The sequence below is a fragment of the Archocentrus centrarchus genome, chromosome 10 (assembly GCF_007364275.1).
Source record: "Archocentrus centrarchus isolate MPI-CPG fArcCen1 chromosome 10, fArcCen1, whole genome shotgun sequence".
Taxonomy (NCBI): domain Eukaryota; kingdom Metazoa; phylum Chordata; class Actinopteri; order Cichliformes; family Cichlidae; genus Archocentrus; species Archocentrus centrarchus.
The window spans coordinates 25,932,478-25,959,942 of NC_044355.1; the positions used below are offsets into that span (position 1 = coordinate 25,932,478).

At 39.6% G+C, this 27,465-nt stretch overlaps 1 protein-coding gene across 1 annotated transcript in view; it reads right to left on the reverse strand.

Moving 5' to 3' along the window:
* The window catches only part of aff2 (AF4/FMR2 family, member 2), a 195,372-nt gene that overhangs the window by 71,974 nt on the left and 95,933 nt on the right, over positions 1-27,465 (reverse strand). Inside the window, exons 5-9 of the mRNA XM_030738522.1 lie at positions 20,824-20,868; positions 15,829-15,915; positions 12,721-12,757; positions 9,836-9,896; positions 2,450-2,504 (exon numbers count right to left, since the gene is read on the reverse strand). Of these exons, the coding sequence (XP_030594382.1) occupies positions 2,450-2,504; positions 9,836-9,896; positions 12,721-12,757; positions 15,829-15,915; positions 20,824-20,868 (285 nt within the window). The remainder of the gene's footprint in view (positions 1-2,449; positions 2,505-9,835; positions 9,897-12,720; positions 12,758-15,828; positions 15,916-20,823; positions 20,869-27,465) is intronic.

Sequence of the window (27,465 nt, forward strand, 5' to 3'; positions counted from 1 at the left end):
CGATGTGAATGGTTATCTGTCTCTCTGTCTTGGCCCTGTGACAGGCTGGTGACCTGTGCAGGGTGTACCCTCCCTCTCACTCTATGGCACACTATGGCAGCTGGGATAGGCTCCAGACCCTCTGTGACTTAGAATTGGATAAGTGGAAGCAAATGAACTGAATATTTGATTTTTATTAGGCCATGAGACGGTAAATGAGTGGCAGCAATATGTTTTTTCATGCATGTTTTTGTTTTTCCTGCAGTGACAAATAAAAAAAAAATCATACTTGAGGTTCTGAGGACAAAAAATGTCACCTTCTCAAAAACTGCTGTAAAAATATAGAGCAAAAGAGAAAGACGGTGAGAGACAGAGTGGGTGAGAGACAGACAGAGTGGGTGAGAGACAGACAGAGTGGGTGAGAGACAGACAGGGTGGGAGAGTGTAGAGCTATGTGTCTGTCTGATTGTGAGAGTCCAGCTAAGGTAAAGCGGAGACTGCAAATGGACAGACTGTGGTGGTCTTTGCATGTAAAATTCCCATATTTGCATGTAAAATTCACGCTTCTTCTTACTTCTACATTTACTGATGAGAGCGGGGCCTGCAGCAGCACCTTGTAGATTTGAGTTGATTCATTTTTTGACCTGTAAACACCATGCCATGTGCTGTAAAATCTTGTCATCTCCAAAAGGGCTAATCCTGCACTATTGTTCATGCTTATAGCCATGGCTGCAGTGCAGGTGCAGAATCTACCTGAGCAAGAACCAGAACAAAGTCCAATTTTGTTTTGGTTCTTGCTGCTGAGGCCTCTTTGAAGCACTGAAAGGTCCCTCATTGTTTATTATTCTTGAATTAGGTTTATAAAGCAGAATCTGGCATTCAAAGAGAAAAGACTTGAAGTTGGACATCACACACGTGCGCACACACACACACACACACACACACACACACACACACACACACACACACACATGTGCACATGCATGCCTGTGCACACACATACACGATGATCCAACATCAATAGTGACACACACTTATTATTTCGGGAGCAAGAAATCTTTGCAGAAAACAGTAAAAAGTGTGTAATTTTGATGCATGCATTGAATGGTAAAAAAGTAGCACCACCTGGTGGACAAATATAAAAATCAAAAATTCAAAGTCAGTAGTCCAAAATAAAATCTTAATGAAAAAGATTGCATTGGTTTATGTGAAGATAAATGTGTGATCAAAAATGCAATTTTCAATGGTTTTGAATGGGACATTTTGTGTCCTTAGCATAACGAGTGTGACTTTTTGAATTGCTAAGCTAATTTAGGCTATTTTTAAAAACTGATTTGACAGTTCTAAAATTTGTTGAAAATGATTACCCTTTGGCAAATTTGAGTTATGTTCAATCAGCACAGACAAAATGGCAGGCAAATTAAAAAAAAAAAAAAAAAAAACGCAAAATGTCCCCAAGATCTCCTGATTTAAAAATAAAATTCCAGGAGCTGTGAGAGGCCTTGCAGAAAAAATTCCCAGCAAAATGATGTCACCTCCTGTTATGTTTAGTCGCTTGCATTAAAAATGTGATAGTTCATGCTGACAACATCATGACAGATATTCTAACGTAGGAAGTGCAGTTAGCAGCTGATCGGATCGATAAAACATCTGGATTATAATGTTTTTGTTTCGTGCGCTTTTTACGTAATTTCTGCAAACCTATTGGCAGAAGGAAATGGCACTCTGGGACATGTTGAATGCATGATATATAACTCTTCTGGTTTATATGCAAAAAGAATTATCGCTGTATCGATTGAACTGTTCAGCATCACTGCGATTAGCAAGCGGGCGCAGCATTTAGCGTTTAACATTAGCAAGCTTATTAGCATTAGAAAGCTAATTTCTTCTGGCTAGAACCCGGTGGACTGGTACTTATACAGTGCTTTTCTACTCTAACAGAGCACTTTCACCTACAAGCTACAAACACCCATCCACACACACATTTTATACGTTCAAGCTTTTTCTGTGGTAGATGCATCTGGGGGGGCAGTTTGGGGTCTTGGTATCTTTCACATACAGTCCACAGTCAAAGCTAATGCAGTTTCAGCTAAAACCTCTCAGGTTTTACGGTTTCAAAATAATTTTTTAAAAAGTCACGTCTTTTTCCTGGTAAACAAGCACTTGGTAACATTTTTACAACCATCACTTCTTGTTTGTAAAAACAGTTATGTATCTATATTTTAAGCTACTGTAATACAAGACATTAAGTGACAAATGGAAGGAAAAATGAGGACGAATTATGCCTTCTGAAACACTGACTGACTTATTCTCGACAGATGAATGAATTAACAAATGTGACACATCCACAGCTGAATTTACTGTGTGTTATGTTAGTAGCTGAAACACTGAAGGACAGATGGAGGGGAAGCCGGAGTGAGGGATCATATGCAGTAACTGAATAAGAGGACGGACAGCAGAGGGAGCTCACCTGTTGTTCGGCCTCTTCCTCATCGCTGCTGATCTTCAGGTCATCCTCCAACATTCTGCACAGAGACAAAGAGACGTGTGTTATTGCAGCCATGACCTCCTGTCTGCTCGCATTAGGTCGGTTATGGCAAGTTGTGATCTGCAATTCCCTTTCAAGAGCCTTTTTGGTGAACGGATTAATTACACAGCAGAAAGCAGCAAGCTGGTGGTTCATGTTGGGGAATGAGGAAGCGGACATTCACTGCTAAAAACCTACCAGATGTTCAGCTTTTGGAGCTCGGGAAGAAAAGCCAGATTGTTTTTTCACCTGGAAACTTTCTGTCTGACAACTGCTGACCTACAGCCAAGAATTCCTTGGAAACAAGAGAGGAGGTGCTCAGCAGACATGGGACCTTCATCACGATTGTGCACTGATTTTTAAGAGGTTTCTAATTGGATAAAGAACCTGGTTGTTGCCCTGTTTCTCCTATCGGTTGTATTTGTTTTGCTCCCCTCATGCTAGAGATCAAATTCCAACAATACAGCTGCAATGAAAGAGATATATAAGGTGCAGTCGATAACATGACCTCCCTCACAGCATCACCTGCTCCTTACCACACAAATTATTCAGTATTTATGTGCTGTGGATTGGCAAGTTCCCATGTTTTATTGCTTTATATAAACCCTCCACACAAACTACTGTTATTTTAAGCTTGCACTGCTATTGTTATGACAGGAGAATCCCCTAAAGGGATTTTTACTGCCTCACGAACCACTCTTGTCAGTGCTTGCACCGCTAAAAAATACTCCCCAGTGTTGTGGTGTTTTCAGATGGGGCCGTATGAGTCGTGAATAACTGAAGCACAATAAGAAAAAGCTTTGCAGATAAGGGGCACAGTGCTGCACACGGCGATGATAGATATGTTTGAATGAATGAATAATGGATTCATATTTTATTTCATAAGAAGGGACAGATGGAGAGAGAGATAGTGAGTGAGATGGAGATGATAATGATGGGGAAGTGAAGGGGAGCGAGTGGTGGTGGTGGGGAGGCTGAAAGAGAGGGAGATGGAGCCTGAATAGAATGAGACAGAGAGAGAGAGAGGAAGGGGAGCATGGCAGGGAAATGAATAAAATGCACAAGAGAGAATAAGGAGGACAGACGCACTCAGATATAAATGAGTTATGGACTAAAGCATCCATGACATGCAGAGCTTAGAAAGCAGAACATCACATTTCAACTAGGTGCAGATGCTCTTAATTGCCTTTATAAAATTGAGTCTTTTTATTGCTAAAAGTACAGCACTACTAGAGCTCCATCACTTGAGGAAGTTTGTCTGAGGAGATATTAATAATTTCTAAAAGCAAAATCAAAGCCACACTCAGCTAATGACTAATTACTCAATACTCTGCCACGGAGAAGTTCAGATGTGCATCTGCTCAGACTGCAAAACAAAACGTACGCGCAGCTTCCAGGACAAACTCTGAAGCTGAACAAGCAGCTCGCAGCTTTTATTTTCCCAACGCTGCTTCCGTTCACCCATCTGCCTGGAACGCAGCAGAGCGTTCAGCAGCTGAAGAGCCAGATATTTCCCTCCGGAGTCGGTGGAGACCAAAACAGCGTGTAAAGTGAAAATGAGATGGTGTAAACAGACAACAGCATGCTAACTTGTTCACCATTTGTCAGAGTTAAGTTTACATCTTCTTGTGTTGCTACAAATGGGAAAAACTACAAATTTGATGCAGCATGTGGAAACCGAGGTGAAGTTTCCATGAATCGTAAACTTAAAGATGTCAAACTGGTGTTCACTCTTTCAATTACTGTGGTTTAGTAACCATGCAAATGGTAAAGACTCACTTGTACCATATTCGTAAATCATTAAACTTCTGATTAAAAAAAGGGGGTTTTACAAAAAACAGTTTATAGATCACAAACAAGCAGCTTTAAGAGGGGGGAAGTCACCACACCCCTAGACACGTGTGGCTGTGCCTTTGGGGGAAGCCGACAGGCTGGACAATTGATTTGGGGCACAATAAACTGTTCAACAAGCTACATTTTTTTTCAAAAACAGTTTTGAGAGGCACGGCAGACAGTCAAGTTATGAATAATAAACATAATAAACAGTAATAAACATTGGAAATCCTGGAAGGTCCAGCTGTTCTCGATGGTGTCTTTTCCTGTGCTGCATCACAAATGTAGGTTTAATAAAACAGCATTAGTTAGCACATTTTGTGGTCACCTGTTTCTTGGTAGTGAGCCTTTTATAACAGATTTGATCTTATAAATATTGCTTTATGGAGAGGAGGTCGGGGCTTCTCTGCTTAGGCTGCTGCCCCTGTGACCCGGCCACAGATAAACAGAAGAGGATGGATGGATGGATGGATGGATGGATGGATGGATATAGTGCTTTATTCTTTCTGTGGTACGCCACAGTTCAGTTAACTGCCTGCAGTTCAGTGTAGAGGTCAACTACTCATGATTAGTCAGTAGTTTATCTACATTTCGCAATAACTTACCAGTAGCTCAACTGTATTCATATTTCCATAGTGATTAAAGGAGATCATTTACTTTTTTGCCATTTTTTTGTGTAGCTATAACCACTGCAACTATAAACTAAATTTTGACACAGAGTTTGAATCAGTTTGTTTAAGCCAAACTTCAGTATCCCAGGTGTCAATTATTAATGTATTGATCACTTACTGTGCATGCAGCTGAACACATTCTTTAACAGATTTTTCAGCTCCACTGTCTCAAGGACAGACAGAAAATCTTTACCACCTCATACCACAACATCTGCATGCTTTTAGCCTTAAGTTTCTTATTGCTGCTGTAAAGTATTTCATATTATTATTATTATTGGCATTTAAAGAGCAAATGTTGAAGGAAGTTTTTGCATGCTGCAATACCACCACCTTGGACCCCAGTTTTAGAAAGGTAGCTGGGTGCTGCATACAAAAGCAAAGGTAACACTTCCTTCACTTTTCTCAATAGTAATGTGTGTGTGTGTGTGTGTGTGTGTGTGTGCCACTTAATTAAGTGGCATTTTTGTTGTGAGTTTTTGTGCATTACATTTTAGTTTACTTTAAAAAAAAAAAAGCCCTTTTTTGTGAACAAATGCAAGAACCAAGGTGCTGTCTGTGTTTCTGAGCCAGCAACACTCAAAAACTGACTTCACTAGTTTTTCATGCATTCAGTTAAATGAACAACATCTGATTGGATCACAGTGTCATGAAACTCTTGAAGCAGGATGGTATGATATGCTCCTTACTCACTGCTCTAATGACTATAATGAAACAGCAGAAATTTTTCCTATTGGGCATTAAGGTATTGTGCCTGTTGGAGAGGGATTACAGCTGGATGAGTTTTCAGTAAAGCCAGACATAGTAAACATTCAGCAAAGAATATAGCAATTAGCCTAAACAGCTCATTTACTCTTGAATAAGACGAGGTAGGCCTATTCATTATCGAGAACATTTTACGCCTGTTGAGCATCACAGTGAAAACAGAGAACGGCCTAATGGCGGCAGTAAACTAGGCATTGTTTTTAACCAGTAACAATTATTTCACCCTAATAAACAAAGCAGCATTTATGTTTGAATACAAGATGGGGGGAAAAAATTACACTGTGGAGTATACATGAGTGATCAGCAGGAATAGGCTTATCAGCTTTGAAAGCGTAGCGTAAAACAGCACAAAAGGCACTACAGTTCCCACAGACACCCTCCTAATGGAGATAGAATTAACTATTTAACTGCATATCCAAACTGGAGGAAATGAGAATTTACATTTTGAGCTGGAACTTTAATCAAACCATCCAGCTGAATTACCGCTAACTTACGAGACTGCCTTCACTTTTTCTTAAGTTGCAGGATTTTTGCATCATCTTCTGCCCATCAAGTCTTTCTTAAGAGTGTGCTTTTTGACACCATCCTCACCAAATACCCTCTACCCTTATTTAAACAAGTTTTTTAAAATAAAATTTATAAATAATGCATTGCACTTGACACTTAAAAACTCTCATTAGATGGAGTAAAACAGGAGTTGTGCTTCTTTATATGATATAGTATGACAGCAGACCAAAATCCTCTTCCTTAGTGAAATAACTTTAACAAGGAGAAAAGCATTTGCAGAGCAGCAAGCAATAAAACTCACAATTATTAATACTATCAAACTACGCACAGACATATTTACCCACTGTGGTTTTAATTTCTGTCCTTTAAAGTCTGAGCACAGTTTTTTCTGGATAAATAACCTTTGTGGTAAATTTATGCCTCCTGCATATTCTCACACAGCATACATACAAGTTACAGCATGAGTGGGTTTTTTTTTTTAAAAAACAAATACACATTTTTAGGAATTTCTTTAAAATTTAGACAGAGGTTGAAAATCAAGGAGGCTAATCTTAAGCTGGGGAGCATCAGTTTTGGAAAGCCAGTCTCAGTCAGTCAGTCAGATATTCCCCACTCCATCTCTTATAGCTGTCACACTGAGTAACTACATGGGTACTCAGTAGAGGACATACCTCGCCTGGTAAAGAATTTGTCATACAAAACCCTGAATCCAGATCGTGATCCAGATCACCACCAAAAGATAACCAATTGTTTTTTGTACCACCCCCAAAACTCCATATATTTTCATTGATATCCGTTCATATTTTCTGAGTTATCCTGCTGATAGACAAACAGACCAGCGTGACCAAAAACATAACCTCCCTTAACCTACTGGCGGGCAAGATAAAAATCGGACGGCAACCTTCTTGAGACTAGGAAAAATCAGTGGTTGCCCAGAGACTGCATTGAATTTTTTCACTTTCTGCAACTGACTGCAAGTACTTGCAGTGATCAGCTGGTTGCCCAGAGTTTGTGCATACAACAGCCTCGATCGCTTTCGATCAAAAGGCAATATGTCTCCAAACAATCAGGCAATCACAACTCTGACTGTAATCACTCTCAGACAGAGTAGCGTGGGCCGGTATGCTGGCTGTAATCTGGTTACTTTTTGCTCTATTATCACAGATTGCATGTAACAAACTGGCCAAGTTGAGCCAATTCAGTTTCAAACTGATAGGAGACTGATAACCAAGGTTATTATTGTTAACAGTAATAGCAGCGGTCTGCCGAGAAAGCAGCAGAGTCCCATATCTTTGAGTACGATAGCGAGATAGATAGAAGCGAGTGTCTTGTTGTGGATGATGAAAACATGTGCAGAACACTTCTCAAGCGGAACGAAACACCAACATCAAAGTCCACCTGAGAAGTAGTGCGCACAAGGCAGCTACAGAAACCCAAAGAGGGGAAAAATCCCAACCGGCACCGCATATAAAACACCGGCACACAACCACAAGGTAATTAACACACATAATCCAGCTATACAAGCATGAATGTGGACATAAATGGGGGGGTTGTGTACAGAGGCTACAAAGACCCAGCGCTGAAGTCTGATTAGCGGGCCTCTAACAAGCTAGCTCACTGAGCAGCTCCAAAACAGAAGCAGCTCTATATCTATCTAGCTGTATGGTTCTTCCACATGCTACTGAGGGCCCTGTTTGTTAAATTAATAAACTGCTATATCACAAATATGTCTCATTTCTTCAGACTTCCATGATCAATCCAATAAACGACACCAAACAAGAGTCAATAGCAGAATAAGCTGTTTGGCATTGGCAGAGAGGATTTGACAAGTTTTTCATGGATGCAAACCCACATACTCATCTCTGCTGCTCAACACACAAATGCAATTTGCTTACAACTGTGGCTCCATTGAAGGGGAAATAAACAGGCTTTCCAACAGTATAAGATTTATTGCGAAGAAGCATCGTTACAACGAAGAAATAATCAACCAAACACAAACTTCCTCACTTTTTGTGCTAAGTTTAAATGTTTAACATAAATTTTAACATTCGTTAAAAAGGAGCTTTCGGGATAATATATATTTTCACTCCTGACTCATTACTCACTGATATTTGGTCACCACCCCCTCTTGTCACATTTTAACTCCCTGTGTAGCCAATTAGTGTCATTTCCCATCATGTCAGGTACAAGTGCAAAATACAATTATTCCAGATGAGGAGGAACAGAAACCAACAAAAAGCTGCATAAAGAGGCAGGTAAGCTGGTAGTTGGTAATCTAATGACTTCCAACAAGAAGAGAGAGATGTCTGACTTAGATCATTTTTAGACTTTTATTTTCACTTCATTTTCTTTTTCCTTATGTGTCACTTTTTAGTTAGGTTTAGGGTCCTGTTTAATGACTCAAAGCAACAGATGAGCAGGTGCTAGCAGGTGGATTATCCAGGTAGATGAGTTAAAAGAGTTGTTGTGACTGGGGGGAAACTATCCATAGAGGGCAAAACCACTTTTGTACCAGGCTGTAAACATGCTTTTTTAATGCTATAAAGTGTTCAAATGCAAACCTTACCAAAATCCAAACAGGTAAAAGGAAAAGAAGAATCGCCCTGCATACTGTTGTCATGAAAGGGGAAATTAGTTGTTGAGATCAAAATAGCTTTTTTGTACCAGGCTGAAAACATGTCAATTTAATGTGTGAAGATGGTAGTCTACAGGGATTGATTCACTTCTGGAGCCAGCCTAAAGGGGTGTCTGGAGAAACTGCCATTTTTTCGCACTTTACGTTGGCTTGATGTTTCAGCCCCAGAGGTTGCCGCTTGGCTTGCGATGAGTTGTGAGATCCAGTGGTTTGATGTTACATAACATTTTGAGTGATGCTGCTGAAATATGAACGGCCTCAAATCCAGATCAAAGTAAAAACAGGACAGAGTTGCTAATGTTAGCCTGTACTATAATAGCTCTGATATGAATCCAGGAGCAGCTGCTATGTGACGTGATTTTTTTCAGCATGACCTCTACCCCCTCAAAACGGAGTTAGCTACTAAAATGCTACTTGGTTTGAGGCGTAAAGTTAGGTTAGGTTTTTACTGCAGGAAGTAAGCTGTTATAATGTAAGTTTAGCACCTTACATTATAACAAAACCACTCAGCTGAATCCTTTCTTTCTCAGTTGCTCTCGTGTTTTTGAATCATTAAGCTTGTTGTGATCAAACACAGTGCAAGTCGGGGTCATAAAGCGGCCTTACAAGTCGAGATTTGTGCCTTTCCATTCTCATCCTGCCGTACAGCTCAGTGAGTGATGTGGAGTGGGCTGCAGCCAGAGATGTTGCAATATGCTCCTGGCTCACGTTAAATTAATGTAGCTGCACTTTCCCGCTCTGATCCACACAATCTTTTTTTTTTTTTTTTCCTCCTACCACCAGTGAATTTCATCCAAGAGTCAAGTTTAATTTTACCTTGAGGCAAACGCAGCAGCAGCAGCAGGTCAGAAATTCTCAGTTTATGTGCGTGTGTGTGTGTGTGTGTGTGTGTGTGCCAGAGAAAGAGAGAGATATACTCACGACTTCTGTGGTGCAGTTGGTGGTTTAGCAGCAGGCTTGTTAGCTGATACAGTGCATCGCTCTGCAACACAACAGAGGACATTCAATCACTGTATCACAGTTTTGCATGTGTCAAGACTTGTGTCTGTGTGTGTTGATTAGTGTTTGACAGGAAGCCAAACTCACATCACTGTAGACTCGTAGTACTGTCACACTGGAAAATATGACACTCTGTTCCAGTGTGTGTGTGTGTTTTCTTTGCTTTGCTAACAGGATTTTGGGTAAAACAGTATGTAAATGTCCTTTTGCAATAAAAGTCAAACTGAGACACACTGACGAAAACTTGAAGAGATTATTTATTTTCCGAGTGGATATAAACAAGAGTTTGTGAACAGAATCCTTTTGCTGTATTTCATATTCCAGTCAGCCGTATTTCTTCTTTTCTTACACAGAGAGGTAAAACCTGCCAGTGGGGAAATGCTTCAGCTTTATATACAGCACAAATAACTCAAAACACTACAAGCTGGATTTAACAAAGAGCAACAACCTTAGAAAAGCTTTTCATGATCGGATCAACCCCGGGAGTCAGAACTGCGGTGAGTTCTACATACAGTCATGTGAAAAAGAAAGTTTTCGCAGGACTCTATTCAATCCTGTGAATAACTAAGCGCATCGCACGATTCAGCAGCTTGTAGAGCCACCTTTTGCAGCAATAACCCGAAGTAATCGTTTTCTCTGTGACTTTATTGGTGTCGTTGTGGAGGAATTTTGGCCCGCTCTTCTTTACAGCGTTGCTTCAGTTCATTGAGGTTTGCGGGTATGCATTCATGCACAGCTCTCTTAAGGTCCCACCACAGCAGGCTGAGGTCTGGACTTTGAGCCACTGTAAATCGAAGCTAATCTAGTAGAGTCTAAGAATAAAAATACAGAGCTGGAAATGAGCAAGGTCCATTTTAATGTTTCTTTAAGCTGCTTTGCAGCTGATTTTGCAGATACAAAGAAACACAAATGGTCTCAGCAGCTCTCTGTACCAACCTAAAAGGAATAGTTTGTAAAAATTGATTGCACTGTCCATTTAACAGCCCAAGCCACTTAATTATCAAAATTACCGCAAGAAAAGCCAGCAAATACACGCAGTTAAAAAGCTAAAACTAAGAAAATTTGGTACTTTCAGAGTTTTTCAGCTGAACTTCTATATTTATTCTACAGCAGAGTATTCCAGTTTTCTTAAGTGCACCCTGTGCTTTGAGTAGATTTATACAAAAACTGAAAAAAAAAACTTCTGTCAGAGTGAACGTTACACAGAGTGAAAAAGTACCAGCTGTCTAGATTTCAGTGTATATAAACTGCCCATGTAAGCTCAGGTGAAAGGACCTTTCCTGTGGGAAAGTGTTCTCAGCGCTCGTCGCCTAGCTTTGCCAAGGCTACGTAAATGGTTTATAATGCAGAGTAGATGCAGCCAGGCACCACCGAGAGGCAACCCATTTTCTTAATTTTAACAAAAACATTGTGGCAAAACTGTTTTTCTTCTCATCCTGATAATATGCTCAAAAACGCTGAATGCACTGGATGGCTAGCTAGACTCGTGTACAGAATGTACAGAATGTTCTGTGGCAATGGATCTTTATTGGGTATAGTGGTATGGTGTATTGCTTAATTCTGATGAACTAATTTACTAATGACTTGTTTTCTGTGTCTCAACCGCTGAAAAACCCACACAGAGACACAAACACAAGGGCCAAGAGGAGACCTGTGTTTTTGGTGATTTTGAAGAAGCAAAAGTGAAACTGAAAACTGTATTTAAGGTATTTTTCCTAACATCATTGCCATAAACCAGACGTGTTTTCCGTCTTTATATGGTATATTTATTAGGTCTTAGGACTGACATCTATTTAAACCTGGTACTGATATGCAATCTGCACCTGGATACACTGTCTACATAATCACATCTGATCTATGGGTGTCTGCATTAACACCTTGTATTAATTAGTGTCTCATTATTTCAAATCCATCTGGAATATGATCAGATCTAGGTATGTAAATGAGTTAGGCCGGGCTGGCTGACTTGTCAACAATACAGAACATCTCTTGTCAAAGGAAGCAAGGCCAGGTTACTTTTTGCAGCCTCCACCAAAAGGTTTTTGGGTATCTAATTGTAGTTGAGGCCTAAATTCACTAGCTGAAAGAAGCCTTTTTACCTCCCTTGCCCCTCACTTGAAGGCCTTTTTATCTAACTGGTTGCCCCTTGAGCAGCAGGTGGGTGGGGCTTCTCTTTTCTTAGCTAGAGCGGTGCTTAAGATGACCATATAAGGATATCCCCTCTTACTGAGATCATACAGAACCAAGTGTAGGAAAAAAAAACAAAAAACTACCAGACACAGAGCATTTAAATAAGTGTCACAAGCTTTTGATTCAAAGGGACTTTTTTTTTTTTTTTTTACATATGCTGACCTCATTATTTGAAGCTTTGGCCATGCTTAATATCCACTATCATAACTGTATTTATGTGACAGAAAACCATAATAGTTCCCCCTGAAACTGCTTCTGTATGAATACATTTTCAAGAAAAAAACTGCTGTTCAGTGGTATGCATGAAATTATATACACTGTGACAGAACCTTTTATGTGCATTGCCCTTCTCTAATGTGATGCTGTCAGTTCAAACACAAGCCCCCGATTATCTGTCTGCGCTCCACTCACCACTTAATCATGTTTGTTTGATTACTTGCTCAGATGAACCCAGAAAGATAAAAGCAAAGGTTTTTCTGACTAACTCCTGTGGCTATGATTTCATTTCAACGTCAGCTGCTTTCTCACATTTCTCCTGGGCGGTGTTGCCTTTAATGGCCTCGGCTGCATTAATTATCACAGAGCTTATACGTGCGTGTTTACGCTGGGAAACTTACTCTGGGTGTTGTAGCCTGAGGTCACATGCTGCGACTCCTGGAGAGAGGGAGAGAAGGAAAGAGAAAGCCAGAGGGAGATGAGTTGAATGAATAAACCAACAGATGTCATTATTGATTTCACAGCAATACAAGGATGCCATTACACACAATTCAGAGCTTCTCATCTCCCCGCGTCGACGCTCCACCTCATTCTTAAAACTCACTGTGACGCAGGATTAGTGTGACGCTGGAGGCTGAAAGCACCCCAACAGTCCTTCCTGATTCATTAACTACTCGGTCAGATTTACTGCCTCTGTGTTTAGGTCCTATTTCACCTGACATCAACACCAATGAGGTGCTTCACTTATTAAAGGTAATTCATAAAAGCAGAAGGCAGGGGGGGGGGCAAAAAAAACACCCCCTGCTGCTTCAGTCAGAATTGTTATTGCCATCTCTGAGATAAATGTTCAATACAGCATTGCTGGTTCTTTTAATGTGACAAATATTCCCACTATTTACATTACAGGGCACCATAAATCTTCCTTTTTTTGTAGCAGCAGGTGAAACTTTGAACATCTATCTTCTGAGCTCGTCAGTCTGCTTTTATTGTGCCTGCACAGTTATTTCTGAACTTCATTCCTCACACATAAACAGTATGGGTGAGAACACACAGTCATTTTCCTGAAACCTCTGGTGACGACATTTCTGTAAATGACGTTTATTTCCTTAAATCTTCACTGTTCCTGTTAAATACCCACTTAGTCTTCTTGTTTTTAATGAATCATTAAACGATTAAGTGGAAAAGCATTTATATGCTTGAAGTGGGTTGACTACTATTGTTTTTTAAAAGGAGGAGTCAGGTACAGCTTTCTAATAAGACATGCAGGCCTTTAAGCTTTACAGCGGCTTCAGTCTCAATGCAAAAGCCCTTTATTCCAATGGAACTGGAATTGCTCATGCTATGCAGATCTTCAACATATTTTTTATTTGATGCATGAATTTGTTCTGGTGATTGTGGGCTGTCTTGTCCTGTGAGAGAGGTCATGGAACTGGTGAGTCAAAAACAGAGGACGCTGTTGGTGCTTATTACTGCTCAACAAAGGAAGGAAGACCACGATGAGTCAGCGGTAGAAATTAGTCTTCTCAATAAAGTACTGACCTTTGTGTCCTGTTACTGACTGAGCTAACAAACGTGTTAACTGACAGTAAGAACAGACTGTAATAGCCAAGTCATTGTTGAGTGAATCAATTTGCATTAAGCCCCCAATTAGTTTTTTTAATACCTCTGAAATCTGCCTGGTTTACTGACATTACTTTATTTTCATTTACTTTCTTCCATTTAATTGTTTTGGCTTTTTAAGCCTTCTAATTTTCTTCATTGATTCACCATTTTATACACGGTGGCTCGTGAACGGCACCGGACGACAAAGTTGATGTCAAATTGAGGCCACGTCCGCTGTCGCTAGACACCATTTCTGACAATTTCTTGATTTTTGTAACCCGGCACGTTGTGCTGGGTTAAAGACACGAGTGTATGATCGTGTCAGTTTTTAATGATATATCAGGACAGAAGCTCAGAGATTCACAGATTATACAAAGAGAGGTGCTCCAGCAGTTTGAAAAGATGACACTTTGTGGAAAAAAAGCTGAAAAATACTCGGCTATGTCTTCTGCTCCTTCTTTATCAGCGCTGAGGTGGTGGTATTGTCTGAGTACTGACACCTACAGTATCGTTCAGGAGAATACTGCAGTGGTTGTCTGCGCCTTAAAGGCAAGCATAAGTAGAAGTGGCTTTGTGATGGCATTACCGGCGGCACGCGAGGCGATCAATGCTCAGAAGGCACAACGCTGAAGGTGAATGGTCTCTGGTTTGCATCACACTCTTTCACTGACGCTTAGCACGTGTTTGTAGACAATTCAGCATCTTCCATGCAAAATGCAGTAATCTGCTAGCAGCCACAGCAATCACTAGGAGGTTTTCAGGGCAGCACCGTATACCTCTTTGCACTTTCACTGACCATTTTCTGCGTGACCGAGGTTTTAGCAATCAATTTCACAGCGACTACCAACAACCACTCACAACCAGTTGGGGAAAACTCACGTTTCCCTTGTAAACAGTGATTGCTAGGCAGTTGGTAACTGGTTGCCAACCAGTCTCTAGACCTGGGGCCTAAATGTGAGGGTTGAATCCCGCATGAAATCTGTGCCAATTCAGACATGTACATCCATCCCCTTGGCAAGTAAGGGAGCAGCTTACATTTTATTTGTTCTGTTTTCTTGCATTTTATTCTGTCTTATCAGTAAAGCACTTTGACTAGCACTAATCTGCATGAAAGGTGCTATACAAATAAAGTCTGATTGATTTGCAGACGGATAACATGGAGTTCCCCTTCTTCCAATAAGGTTATTGCCAAATTCATCAAGTAAATAATGCACAGGTTTTACACCTGTATAATGATCAATGTCAATAAACAGTGCAGTGTTGATGTCAACATGTTAGAAATAAATATTAGAGTTTAGAGCAGTCAATATAGCCATTAAAAAGACAAAAATATAAAGAAAACTAAGCAGGAGGAAAAGAGGGGAGGAAAATCAACAATAGCCAAAGGTGATTTTTTTTTTTAATTAATGCCTTATAACTGATCTGAGGAATCGACAGATGATTTTAAACATGAATACATCCAATCCAGTGCAAATTGTTAAATCTATAGTGCCTGTTTAAATTTTCCTACCTAGGTGAATCAAGCATGCAGTATTTAACACAGTAATTTCATTGGCTGTCATTTGTGCCACTGTGCAGAATGAGTCAACGGTAATGTGATTCTATCACAGCAATCACCGCCGCAGTAAATTTGTGAATCAGAGCTAATGAGCAGACTGAAGATTTTCAGTGGCAGACTGCAGTTAGTGTCACTGTGCCCCACCAATAAGTGTCACAGTATAAGTAAAGGGTTTTTCCGATTGTGTCACATCTTTTTCCGCTACTCGCTGATTCATGCTCCAAAGTGTAAATGATCAAGGCCCAAGAACATGATAACATTTAAAGAAGCATGCATCAGCAGGCTTGTAATTCATTTAGTTTAAAGGTTTAAAGGTTTTTGATGTGGTAGAAAGAAAAGACATACTAACCTTGTTTGGGATGGGAAACTTGGTCTGATCAGCTTTCCCAGGAGTGTGTATGGCTGTTAGTGGAGGAGGCCAGGAATGGGTCATCTCCTGAACACACAAACATACATTTTTATTTTAAATGAATATTGATAAGCAGCATAAGGATTTCTGTCATTATAGCCAACTAAACACAGGACACACAGTAAATGTACGTTTGCACTTGTGCTGCATTCACCTGGTGAATAATCATGATGACTAAAGTTTAGCAAATTGGAGCAAAAGGGTTTGCTTATGCAACATCTTTGGTGCAGAGGAGTGGAGTCAGCATCCAGTCAAGGTTGTGCTGCACCAGCACCCATCGGGGTGGACTTTAGTGTAAGTTTTAGTATAAACTGGAAGGTACTTCGGGAGTTAGTGACCCACCAGGGATCAGTGTACTGAGAGTGAAGTAAGTGCAGAGTTGTTGAATTACCGAAATAAAAGCTGACTCCAGTCGGCCGCATTTCATCTGAGCCTCACGGCAGCAGCAGAAGCAGAAGCATCCCCTTTCAATTATTCTAATCACGCAGACTTCTCAGCTGAATTCCGATCTCAGTATGTAGAAGCATCAATTAGTTAACAAGATAAGCATATGTGCACGAGTGTGTGTGTGTGTGTGTGTGTGTGTGTGTGTGTGTGTGTCACAGCTTTATAATCTGTCAGGTACTGGCTGTTTTTATGTCTCACAAACACTGGAATGGAGGTGCACATATTGAGAAAATATGCTCACAAAGCAAAGGGATTATATGGAAAATTACCAGGTAGTTTTTCTTGCACCTAAAAGCTGAATTCTTTGTAAATAGGGTTTTAATGACTAATAACTTATCTGCAACACGCATTAATAATGTTTGGTAAAGTCATTAAATACACATCTTACGTGCTCACACAGCTGCCATACAGTGGGTCACTATGTCAAAGGGCGTGAATGTTCCCATCACGCACCTATCCACCCCCCCCCCCCCCCCCCCCAAAAAAAAATAAAAAAAACAGGTGGAGGACTTCTATTCATCAGATGACACATGAATCTGAGAGGAGGTATGAGTGTGTGTAAGGGTGTGTGTATACCTGAGTTACACATTACTGAGGATAATTGAGTATGAGTCTGTGTGTATGCGTTTTCCCTCTTTACAATCATAATGCACTTGGCCTGACGACATATGGTGTGTTGCTAGGTAACTGCTCTCTGACATCATTAACATCATTGACTCCATCCTTGAAGAGCTCCTGTGCTTTCACAGGCAGGACACCTGACTGCTCCTGAATCTGTGTTTATACGCGTCTGTCTGCGATACTACAGCCCCTGCACACGAGTAACTCAGTCTGTCGTAATTAAACACAGACGGCTTCCCAGTTATCATCAATCAGTCGTGTTCTCCATTATCTACATCTATTACACCTCAACACAAATGTGCAAAATGCACATTTATCCACCAGTGTCCTCTGAAAACACGAGCAGATCTCGCTCTCTCTTGCTTTTCTCTTTAAATACAAAAGCAACACAGGACATTCACTCTTGTTTTGGCTTTTTGAAACCAACATTTTACATGTATCACAAACTTTTTTTATTGCTATGTTTGAAAGGATTATAATGATAACCAACTATCACTAGCCGCCTGTGTATTGACTTTTAGGTGAGTGACGCTGGATGAATTTTATGTGCAAATCCTAAAGACCTGGATGGGCCACTAGCAACCAACACACTCTGCTAGTGGATGATCCAGGCTCGGTTTGTTATTTTCTAGCCTTGCCTCTTTCCACAATGACAAAAAAAAAAAAACAAAATCTGATGTGGTTTCAGACAGTAATATGCAAGTGAGTGCTAAGACTACTCAGAAGAAGGGACAGTTTTATCTAATGAAATCTGTCAAACCAAATTACATCAAATAACTTCATCAGCTAAGATTATGAACCATCATCATATTTTTGCACTGTAGAGTTAGGTCCATAGATTTTTTATAATGCTGCTTCTCTACACCACTACAGAGGATTTTAAATCAAACTATCAAGATGTGATTGAAGTGCAGACTTTCAGCTGTCTATATATAAATATGATTGTTTTGAATACTTGGATAAAAATCCTTTGCAGTCAGTGACTGCCTGAAGTCTTGAAACCATGAACATCACCACGGTTTTCTCAGCTTTTCCTCCCTTGAGATGCTCTGCCAGGCCTGTAGCGTGGCCACCTTCAGATGCTGCTTGTTTGTGAATCTTTCTGCATTAAGTTGTGTCTTAAGTGGCTGAAAAGCATGCTCCATGTTTGACAGATAATGTGGTGTGCTTCAGATCATGAGCTGTTTCTCTCCTCCTTATTTTTCACTTCCCATCATTCTGGTAGGCTACAAGTTAATCTTGAGTTCATCTTTGCAAGTAATTTTTTCAGGAACTGTGCGGTCTCTATTGGATAAGTCTAATCTCACCTTCCTGTTCTTGAGTGTAACCAGTGGTTTGCAGCTTGTTGTAAATGTATTGTAAATGTAACTGTATTTCTATTCACAAAGGCATCTCTTGATTGTAAACTTAGACCTACCTCCTCGAGTGTTCTTGAATTGGTTAGATGTTGTGAAGTTGTTTTTCTTAATCATGAGAATAATTCCATAATCATTCACTTTAGTTGTCCTTTTTGGCATTTCAGGCCTTTTGGTGTTGTTGAGTTGGCCGGTGTATTCATTCTTTCCAAGAATGTACCAGCTTTTTTTTTTTTTTTTTTTTATTTGGCTGCTCCTAAAGCTTCTCCTATCTCTCTCATGGGTTTATTTTGTCTCTTCAGCCTAGTGATGACCTCCCTCACTTCCATCTTGGCATCTCTTTGGACATCATATTGAGTTCCACTGAAATATATAATAAATACCAAATACTAAATACAGCAATCAGAATAAACTCTTATCTGCTACGAAATAATGAGTACAAGTCTTACTTGGCCATAAAACGGTTTATCAACGAATTGACTAATTACTTTTGAGCCTCTGAAAACAGGGAATTATGTATAAAAATGCATAAAAATCCCTAAACAGTTAATGCTAAATCTTTGTTAAGAATTAAAGCTCAAAGTCTTCACTTGAATCACATCTTGACTGTACAGAGGATAAACAACAACAAAAGTGTCCGAGAACACATCTAATTGTAAGTTACAGCAAGCTAGCTGGCCTTCTTGCCTAGCATCATTGCTAGTCAAATTGTATCTAAGTGGAAATGTTAGTTGGCTAGTTTGCTTAATTATTTCACCATCTAATTTGATGATACTAACTTATGTATATTTTAAGGTCAAATCCTATTTATCACAATCAATCATATAATGTCACAAAGCAATGTCTATAATAATAACCAAATAAGGGGGTGGTTAGCCAGCCACCTGAAAGTTATCTTTGTTGCCATGATACTCATGATACTTTTAGTTGTACATGATGAGAGACATACATGTTAAATGCGTGCTAGCACACAGAGTGCGGGTATCTATGCTAACTTTCAGCAACAGAATACTTACTGCAGTTCACTTAATGCCCACGGGTGGGCGTTAGACTGTCTTTAAACAGACAAAAGGTACAGAAAGCTTGTTAGTCATGCTTTTAATTTGCTTCTGACTCACTGTGGACATGTAACAACATTTTTGGTAGGAGCAAAAAGGGAAAATGCTTCCAACTAATTATAATCATGACATCTGTGAGATTAGTTCATGTTTTCTTATTGGCTAGTCAGACAGCTCAGACACAGCTGATTTACCTTTCAAAACAATTTACACAATTAATGACATTTTCAAATGTACATGAACTTCAACGAAACCTTAAAAATGTAATCCCAAACTAAAGGCTCTCATTCTATCATATTTACCATTCCTTGAATAGCAGTTAAGTGTAGCCTTGTTTATCTTCTTTTACCCGTGGTAAGAATAGTGTGATTTGCTTATAGTCAACTTTTTTGCTGTGTTAACGATCTTTGAATTTTAGATCATGTTTCTTGTTTATAGTGAACTTCGCACAAGTGCAAACATTAGCATGGATATGATACATTATGGTGCGCCTGTGGTTCAAACACTGTAAAAAGTCAATACTCCTCAGAAGGATTGACTTTACTGTACACAACACCTCTGATGCACACCGTTACCTTGAATTGTGTAAACATGCAAGACAACAATGTTCCTGTGACAAACATCTTGTAGCTGTGTGATTACAGAAAGAGAAAAATGAAGCACAGGCCCTCTGCTCCGATTCACCTCACCTCACATTTTGAACTCCTTGATCTTTCCACTTGACACAGCTAAAAACCACAGACTGAATTCAATAGCGCACCAATATTATCGACAAAGGCTTTTCATGCAGCTCACAGCAGCCTATCTGTCACACAGCCTGTTGACCAGCCTATTGATTTGTGGAGGGGAGAGAGAGAGGGGGTGAATGACAGCGGGCAGAGAGGAATGAAGGGGAAGACAGACGCTGAAGAAGAGCGAGTGAGAGCACAGCAAGTGCAAGAAAGGAGAGAGAAGCAAAAGCGGTAACTTGACATAAAGAAGTCAAAAGAGGTCCTTGTCCTAATCTTCTGACTGGCAGTGACGGAAGATTAGTGGGGAAACATTTTTGTTTTGACATCACTCCCAAGAAGAGACGGGAGAGAGAAACTGTGGAAAAAATGTGTTGCTTTGTGCGATTTTGATGACATGCAGCTAAGGGGAAAGAAAAAGCAAGTAAAGGAGAGGATAGGACTGTGGAAAAGATTTCTGCATGATGTCATCCAACAAAAACATTTAAAAAAGAAAACTTGTATAATCCTTAACCTGAGCCAACAGATTGCTTTCTTTTCTCCCTCTCTGCCTTGCATTCCCCTCTCTTTCTCCTGCTCTCTCTTTCCTCTGTCCTTTCTTTGCAAAATCAGACTCTCTGGAGAGGGACCAAGCGCCTTGTGAGCAAACAGAAAACAGCTGATAATCAGTGCAATTACTGTGTGTGTGTGTGTGTGTGTGTGTGTGTGTGTACCCAAGCAACGTACCCGCAAAATCTCCTCAACACAGCTGGAGTCGTTTGGTAGGCTGACCTGGAGAAAACAAAGGAAGACAGAGAGACTGACTTCAGCACTATTTATAGCGACGTTACATTGCATGGGAAACAGCGGGGATAGAGTTTTAAGCAACAAAAACAAATAAAGCAGCTCCATCCACACCACAATTACAACCGACCGCGGACTCGCACGGCACATGCTACGATGACACCTGTGGCTGATTTACCGCTCAAACTCAATAAGGAGAACTTTTGAAGCTTTTAAACTGATTTTAGAAAGAGATAAACAAACATTGCCTTCTCATTTATAGCTAGCAATACATTTGTTGGATTTTGGCTCTGGGGGGATTTTATCATCTATTGTTAGTCAGCCAATTTAGATAATATTTGGAAAATAAATAATCAATCTATCCCCACTGGTTAATACAGTATTATTCTTGCAGGGTATGGTAGTGCAGACCTAATGTAGCCCATGGTGCGTTGCGGCGTCATGTCTCCCCACAATCAATTCCACTAATATCATTATCCAGTATCACTTTCACTGTAGCTTCTCAAATTGTCTGGAAATTGTTGGGTGTAAGCAGTAAGGGTGGACTTAGTTTTTCATTTTCATTCTTCTGCATTTTTTCTTCGTTTTTGATGACTGAATAATGACGTTGTAATATGCTGTTCGTGTGATGGTGTATTTACCTCATTTTAAGGCCTGTTTTTTGATGAAGTCCTGATACGTGTCTTTTTACTGTGAGTGTAACTCTCACAGACAAAATAAACCGTCAACATGTCCAACTTCATGATGTTTCCTTAAATGGGTTAATTCATTATATTGTGAATTTTGAGGTGTATTGACTGCACACATTTTGACAGGAAGGCTGCATCACAACTCTGTGTCAAATTTTCAAAACAAAGTGATCATCTGCGTATCGTTCAAACAGCCTTGTTGCTGTAGGCCACCATTTTTAAGGAGCTGTTGACAGGACAACCCTAGCTACCACTGAGTTTCAGTATTTGTAAAATCACCCCGCTGCACAGAATTTATGACTCTTGACATGCGTAAAGTCTAGAGGCCAACCCGTGGGCCAAAACGTTATTGTGCACATGCACTGCGCTGCAAAAGAGCAAAGCGAGACCCCAGAGACAGAAAACTTTTTTAGCCAACATTTTTATCAGCAAGCACCATGTTTGAGTCCTGCACTCACAGCAATGAGTAGACACCACAAAAATACTCTGACTGCAGCCTTACTTTGGAGCATGTGCATTTGTATGGATCTTTGGTATGTATATAATCAAGTTGATTAATTATATTCTCTTTAGCCTTGAAAGGAAAACTCAGAACAAGTTTACTGCTCAATCTAAAAGTAGCTTTTGTTAGAAATCAACATTTTTAACTGTTTCTTTCTCTTATGAGTACTTATTTAAAAAAAAAAAACGAGTAGACACCATAAACAGACTTTTTAATTTCCAAGAAGTGCTTTTATAATTGCACACAAATTTATGCATGCAGAGAAATCCAAAGCTCTACATGCCTCTCATGTCTGGTTCTGGTTATTCCACCCTCTGTGGTTCAATCAAGGTCAAAGCATTCATACGTCTCCAAACATTAATTTAAAATTCTCTTATTGCAGATGTAATCTTTAGCGTGTGTTAATGCAGCTAGAGTCAAAACATTTGTGTACTGTTTGTCTTAGACTATGTAGTACATGTAATACTCTCCTCATTATAAGTGATTGATAAACTTGTGCATGGGGGCAGAGGAAAGACATTAAGAAAAATGAGTTATTTCAGTTTTAAAATTCATAAACAGCCATGAAATGCCTGTGGTTTGGACTGTGCCGTGTGAACCGCAGGGCCATTTCAGCTCCACAACTCACTGGACTGCCGGGAGGTTTGAGGAGAAAGAAAGAGGCTGTTTGAGCTTAGACATATGCACACTCTGATTAACCAGTTGAGCGGCTGCGCACTGCTAATCTGTGTTAACATGCGCCCTTGTCAATAAAGTCTTCCTTTGTTAACAGGAGTAATCTGCACTAAGCACTAAAGCAACATTACAACAGATGCCCGGGATATCCATTCAGACAGGTCCGGCGATTCAGAATGGTCACAGAAACCTAAATTTTTACTCATGTCAAACTACACAAACAAACAAAAAAAAAAAAAAAGTTTCTGTAGCTTGAAGTCTTTGCTTTTTAGGTCAGCCAGTTCATATTGCTGGTCGCACAAAACACTACTAAGAGTTTCTCTTCTGTTTATTCCAAACAAATTGTTATTGTCACTGGTGGAAAAACACAACTTTGTTTGCTAAAACCTAAAAGACACGAGAAAGAAAAAAATGTCCACTGCCAAATTATTGCCTCACCAACAGTAATTGAAAAGAAAATAAAGCAATTCGCCGGGTCAGATCTTGGCCTAGATCAGTCCAACAAACAGGCTCATTAAAGTAGAAAGAGTGTGAGGAACCGCAAGATGAAGGCAGAACGACTGAAAGGCTCAGAGACTCTGAGGCAAATTCTCTGTAAAGCTCCAACATATTACACCAACATAACCTCTGTTACACACCATTACTAACAGCACTAACACGGACAGAGGAGCAATTTAGTATAACCATGATGAGAAGGATGACATCATATTCAGCATTAAATCACTGCCTGTTAAAACAACAAAATGGACTCTGGCCAGAGAGACTGCCTGAGCTCACCAACGAAACATCCATGTTTTCTAGACTTGAGCCGTTGCTCTGCATCAGCCTATTAATTCAGCAGTTAGTCAAGAGGAAACCTGAGTGGGAGGGTGAAGATTTTTTTTGATGATTTTTCCTAAAAAAAAAAGTCCCAGAGTCACTTTTTTTGCCAAAGGAAATCTTACAGACTTCTTGATGATATAAAGCAGATGTGCTACTTTTGCATTGTGTGATAAAAAGCCAACACCTGCATTATTTAACTAATGAAACAACTTCAAAATTCAGACCTCGTGTGTTTGCCATTAGATGGCAAACACACGAGGTCTGAATTTACTCTAGCTTAGAAAGTAGACTCAAAACATCACTTGTGCCACAAACATGAAGCTGCTCACACTAGACTATGAAAAGGACAGAAACTTCTTTGCGACTACAAGTGGTTACCCAGTAACTGCACTGAATTTTATTGCACTCTGCAACTGATTCCAAGCAGCTGTGGTGACTCTTTTCGACTGCAAAGCAATTGCACAGATTGCCTGGTGGGAGGCAGTCTAATCTAATTTTTATACAAAGACAGATCGCCAATACGTTGCAATCAATCTGAGCCAGTTGACGATCATAACTAGTCTATGACATGACTAGTTGGCAGCTGGTTGTATTTTGGTTATATTACTGTAAAAGCAAGGTTGTCATTCTGGCATTAAAATCACTGTCCTGCAGGAACTATGTAACTATCTCTGAGGTTCTGGCTGGACTCTGAATGTAGTTAATGTGATTTGCAACAGACGGTAACAGATTTGCAGTTTTTACAGATATAGTAAATCGCCTTATTATCACAGACAGATTGCATGTAATTGCCAACTTGACTTAATTCAATCACAAATTGATCACAGATTGACTCCATCTTATTGCTGTTTTATTGCCGTCTCAACACACCAAAGTCACTCTGAAGACAACAAATGGCTGTGAGTGGTTGCGGACTTGGTCCCTGCCTTTAACCGACCATTTCAAAGGCAGCGAGATTGTAAGTTCATAACATACAGTCGCAATAATTTTGGTCGTGCAGCTGTCACCAACCACTGCTTTCCCTTGTGTGACTGTAGCATTATACGTGACTTCAAGCTAAATACACTAAGGGAGATTCCTGCAGAGGTGATTGTCATTTGCCTCAGATTGAGACTTCTCCTCACGCTGTATAATTTTGTTCTCAGTGCTGAATTTGTGCTCTGCTTAACACTCACCAGAAAAGACTAAACTTTGGGAAACATTTCTTCTAGCCAACTGATTAGAAGTCAGCCAAACTCCCTGAATGTGGGACCACCTCATCTTGCAAGCACTTAAAAAAAAAAAAATCGGACCAAGTAACACTGTTCTGAACAATTACATGTTTATTTTCCTAATACAAAGCAATTCATCACACACCATATGCCATTAGTGTGTGTGAACGGTAAGCTGTGATTCACTGATATTTTGGTCTCTTAAGGGCTCCTTAGAAAGCTGGCACAATCACCAGTTTCCCTGAAGTACACATTACAAATTGTAAGTTACAAAATTACAAAGTGTAAATCACTGTTATTGTCATTGCTTTGCATAAAACAAAATTATTGCCTATTTTTGAATACTCGCCTGACCTTACAAATTACACAGTTTAAACTGCTAATCATACATTGGATTATACATATACATACACAGAATACTAATTGTGAAACAGGACACAGGTGAGGGCAGGGCATAGTAGGAAACAATTAATGAGGGAACGAGGGAAAAGGCAGAAAGTACAGTAAAGGTGTACCTCGGCATTGGGAGTGATGGCTCTCCTGAGTTGACTGTGAAAAACAGGCTTTACTTTGCTCCAGTGAAGGTAAAATTTAGTCATCAATACAAACCCTGCAGCACATTTACAGATAGAGCCTGGTCACTGTGCTGTATTGCTTATTTAGTGAGTCATAAGACACAGATTACAAGTGCTGCATTTTTATTACTGTTTACGCAGACTGTTGCCACCATAGACTGGTGTGACTTCTCCAACTGAGGATTTCAGCTGAAAAGTCTCAAGTCTGGACTTCCTACTTCCCAATTCAAATGGAACGCAGCATAAATTCAAAATGAGACAGAAAACAAGCCTTCACAATAAAACAGGATGTGACCAAGAGACAACTAACACAAAGAAATATGAAGCCTAAGAAGAAGTCAGGGACAAGGATACACAGACGGCACATGAACGAGACACAAGAAAAACAGACTGGGTGACAGTGGGGAGACTATGATTCACAATTTAGCAACATATTTAAAATTCTTTGCTAAATTGATTACAAAATAATTTTACTTTGTTAGATATTAGTACTTGATATTCTCATTTACAGTACCAGTTAAAAGTTTGGACACACTCACCCAGTAAGTATATAATTATTTTCCTTTATTGTCTTTATTTTGATTTCAGATTATTTTTTTCCCCTTACTAAGATATTTGTTGTTATATTAGATTTTATTGAGCTATAAAGAAATTCTACTTATTTAAACCGCTTATTATATTTTTTGTTTATAAATGACCTGCTGTAACAATGAAATTTACGAAAACAGGAACCCAATACTTAATGCCACATATCACAAAATTTAAAGCTACTTGCCTAAACGAGGCTATTAAAATGCACAATAAAACACATGTGCAGCAGCTTAAAGCACAAAGTAAGGCAGTGAAACGGACACATTCAGTACCAAAACAGGGTGAAGGTGATCCCCTTATGCAACCAAACATGCTTCCTTGTGTTAGTTCCCTGACACTGTCACACTTGTCCTATTTGATGGATGCAAACAAGTGCATTTAAATGTGATTTTCTACATTGGAAAACACAGCTGAGAGACAAAAATGGAAACACTCATATGATTTCAGGCTCACTGGGTCTGTTTATGTCTGTCTCTATCCATCCCTCTATACATCTGAAAGGAGAGATCCTTTCATCACTTTAGCCATCCCTGTCCATCACTGCTGCTCACTGAAGTGCAGCGCTGGCACTGCCAGGGTTTGTTTCCTGTTTGCATTATGGGGCCCCAAACCAGATGTCATATTCTGTGTATTATCATAAATATACCATTTAATCATTTAAGGGAAGTCTATTCTAAGTCCACTGAATGGAGACAGGCTTTAATGGATTTTAATGGACAGGTCACTTACTTGTAAATGTGCACGTGTGTGTGTGTTTCCATAATTGATCTTATTGTGAGATCATGGTTAATGTCAAGGACTGAGAGATGGAGAGAGCATAAAAGAGAAGTGAAAGATGAGTGAGTGCTGCAGAGTGTGTCTGCAGGAGGAGGAAGGACAAAATCCAGAGAGAAAATAGATACCAAGAAAAATGAGAGTGAGAGAGATTCAGGGGGAAAATATAGCTGAGGTAATTACTGAGGCAGAAATCCTCTCTCTGAAATAGCTGCTCAGATAGATAGACATACACACACACACACACACACACACACAGACAAAATACCCACATCAGTCACAAAGATACATGTGGATACAAAAGCATACACATGGTCACATTTAAACACACAGTTACTAAAACATCATTGTCCAAAACTATTATAAATACAGTCTTAATTTATTGATCAATTTTTTTTTTAGCGTATCAGAGGTTATTAGAGGTCATCAAAATGTTGCATTCTGTGTCACCAAAAGTTCAAATCTTAACATATTTCAGTTCACTAGCATAAATATCCAATCGAAAAGTAAAATAAAATTGTTAAAGTTAGAAGATGTAAATATTCAGTATTTATGCTTGAAAGCTAACGCACAGTATAAGGATCACTTTGGCAATCTATTACACAAATGTCTATTTCAAATCTAAATTATACATCTACTATGATTATACTGCAAGCAAAGACTTGTTTTCTAATTCAGTTACAATCCGGCCAAAAAAAAAAGTCTGTCACCTCGTGCCTACAGAATACTCCTCCTTCTTGAAGAGC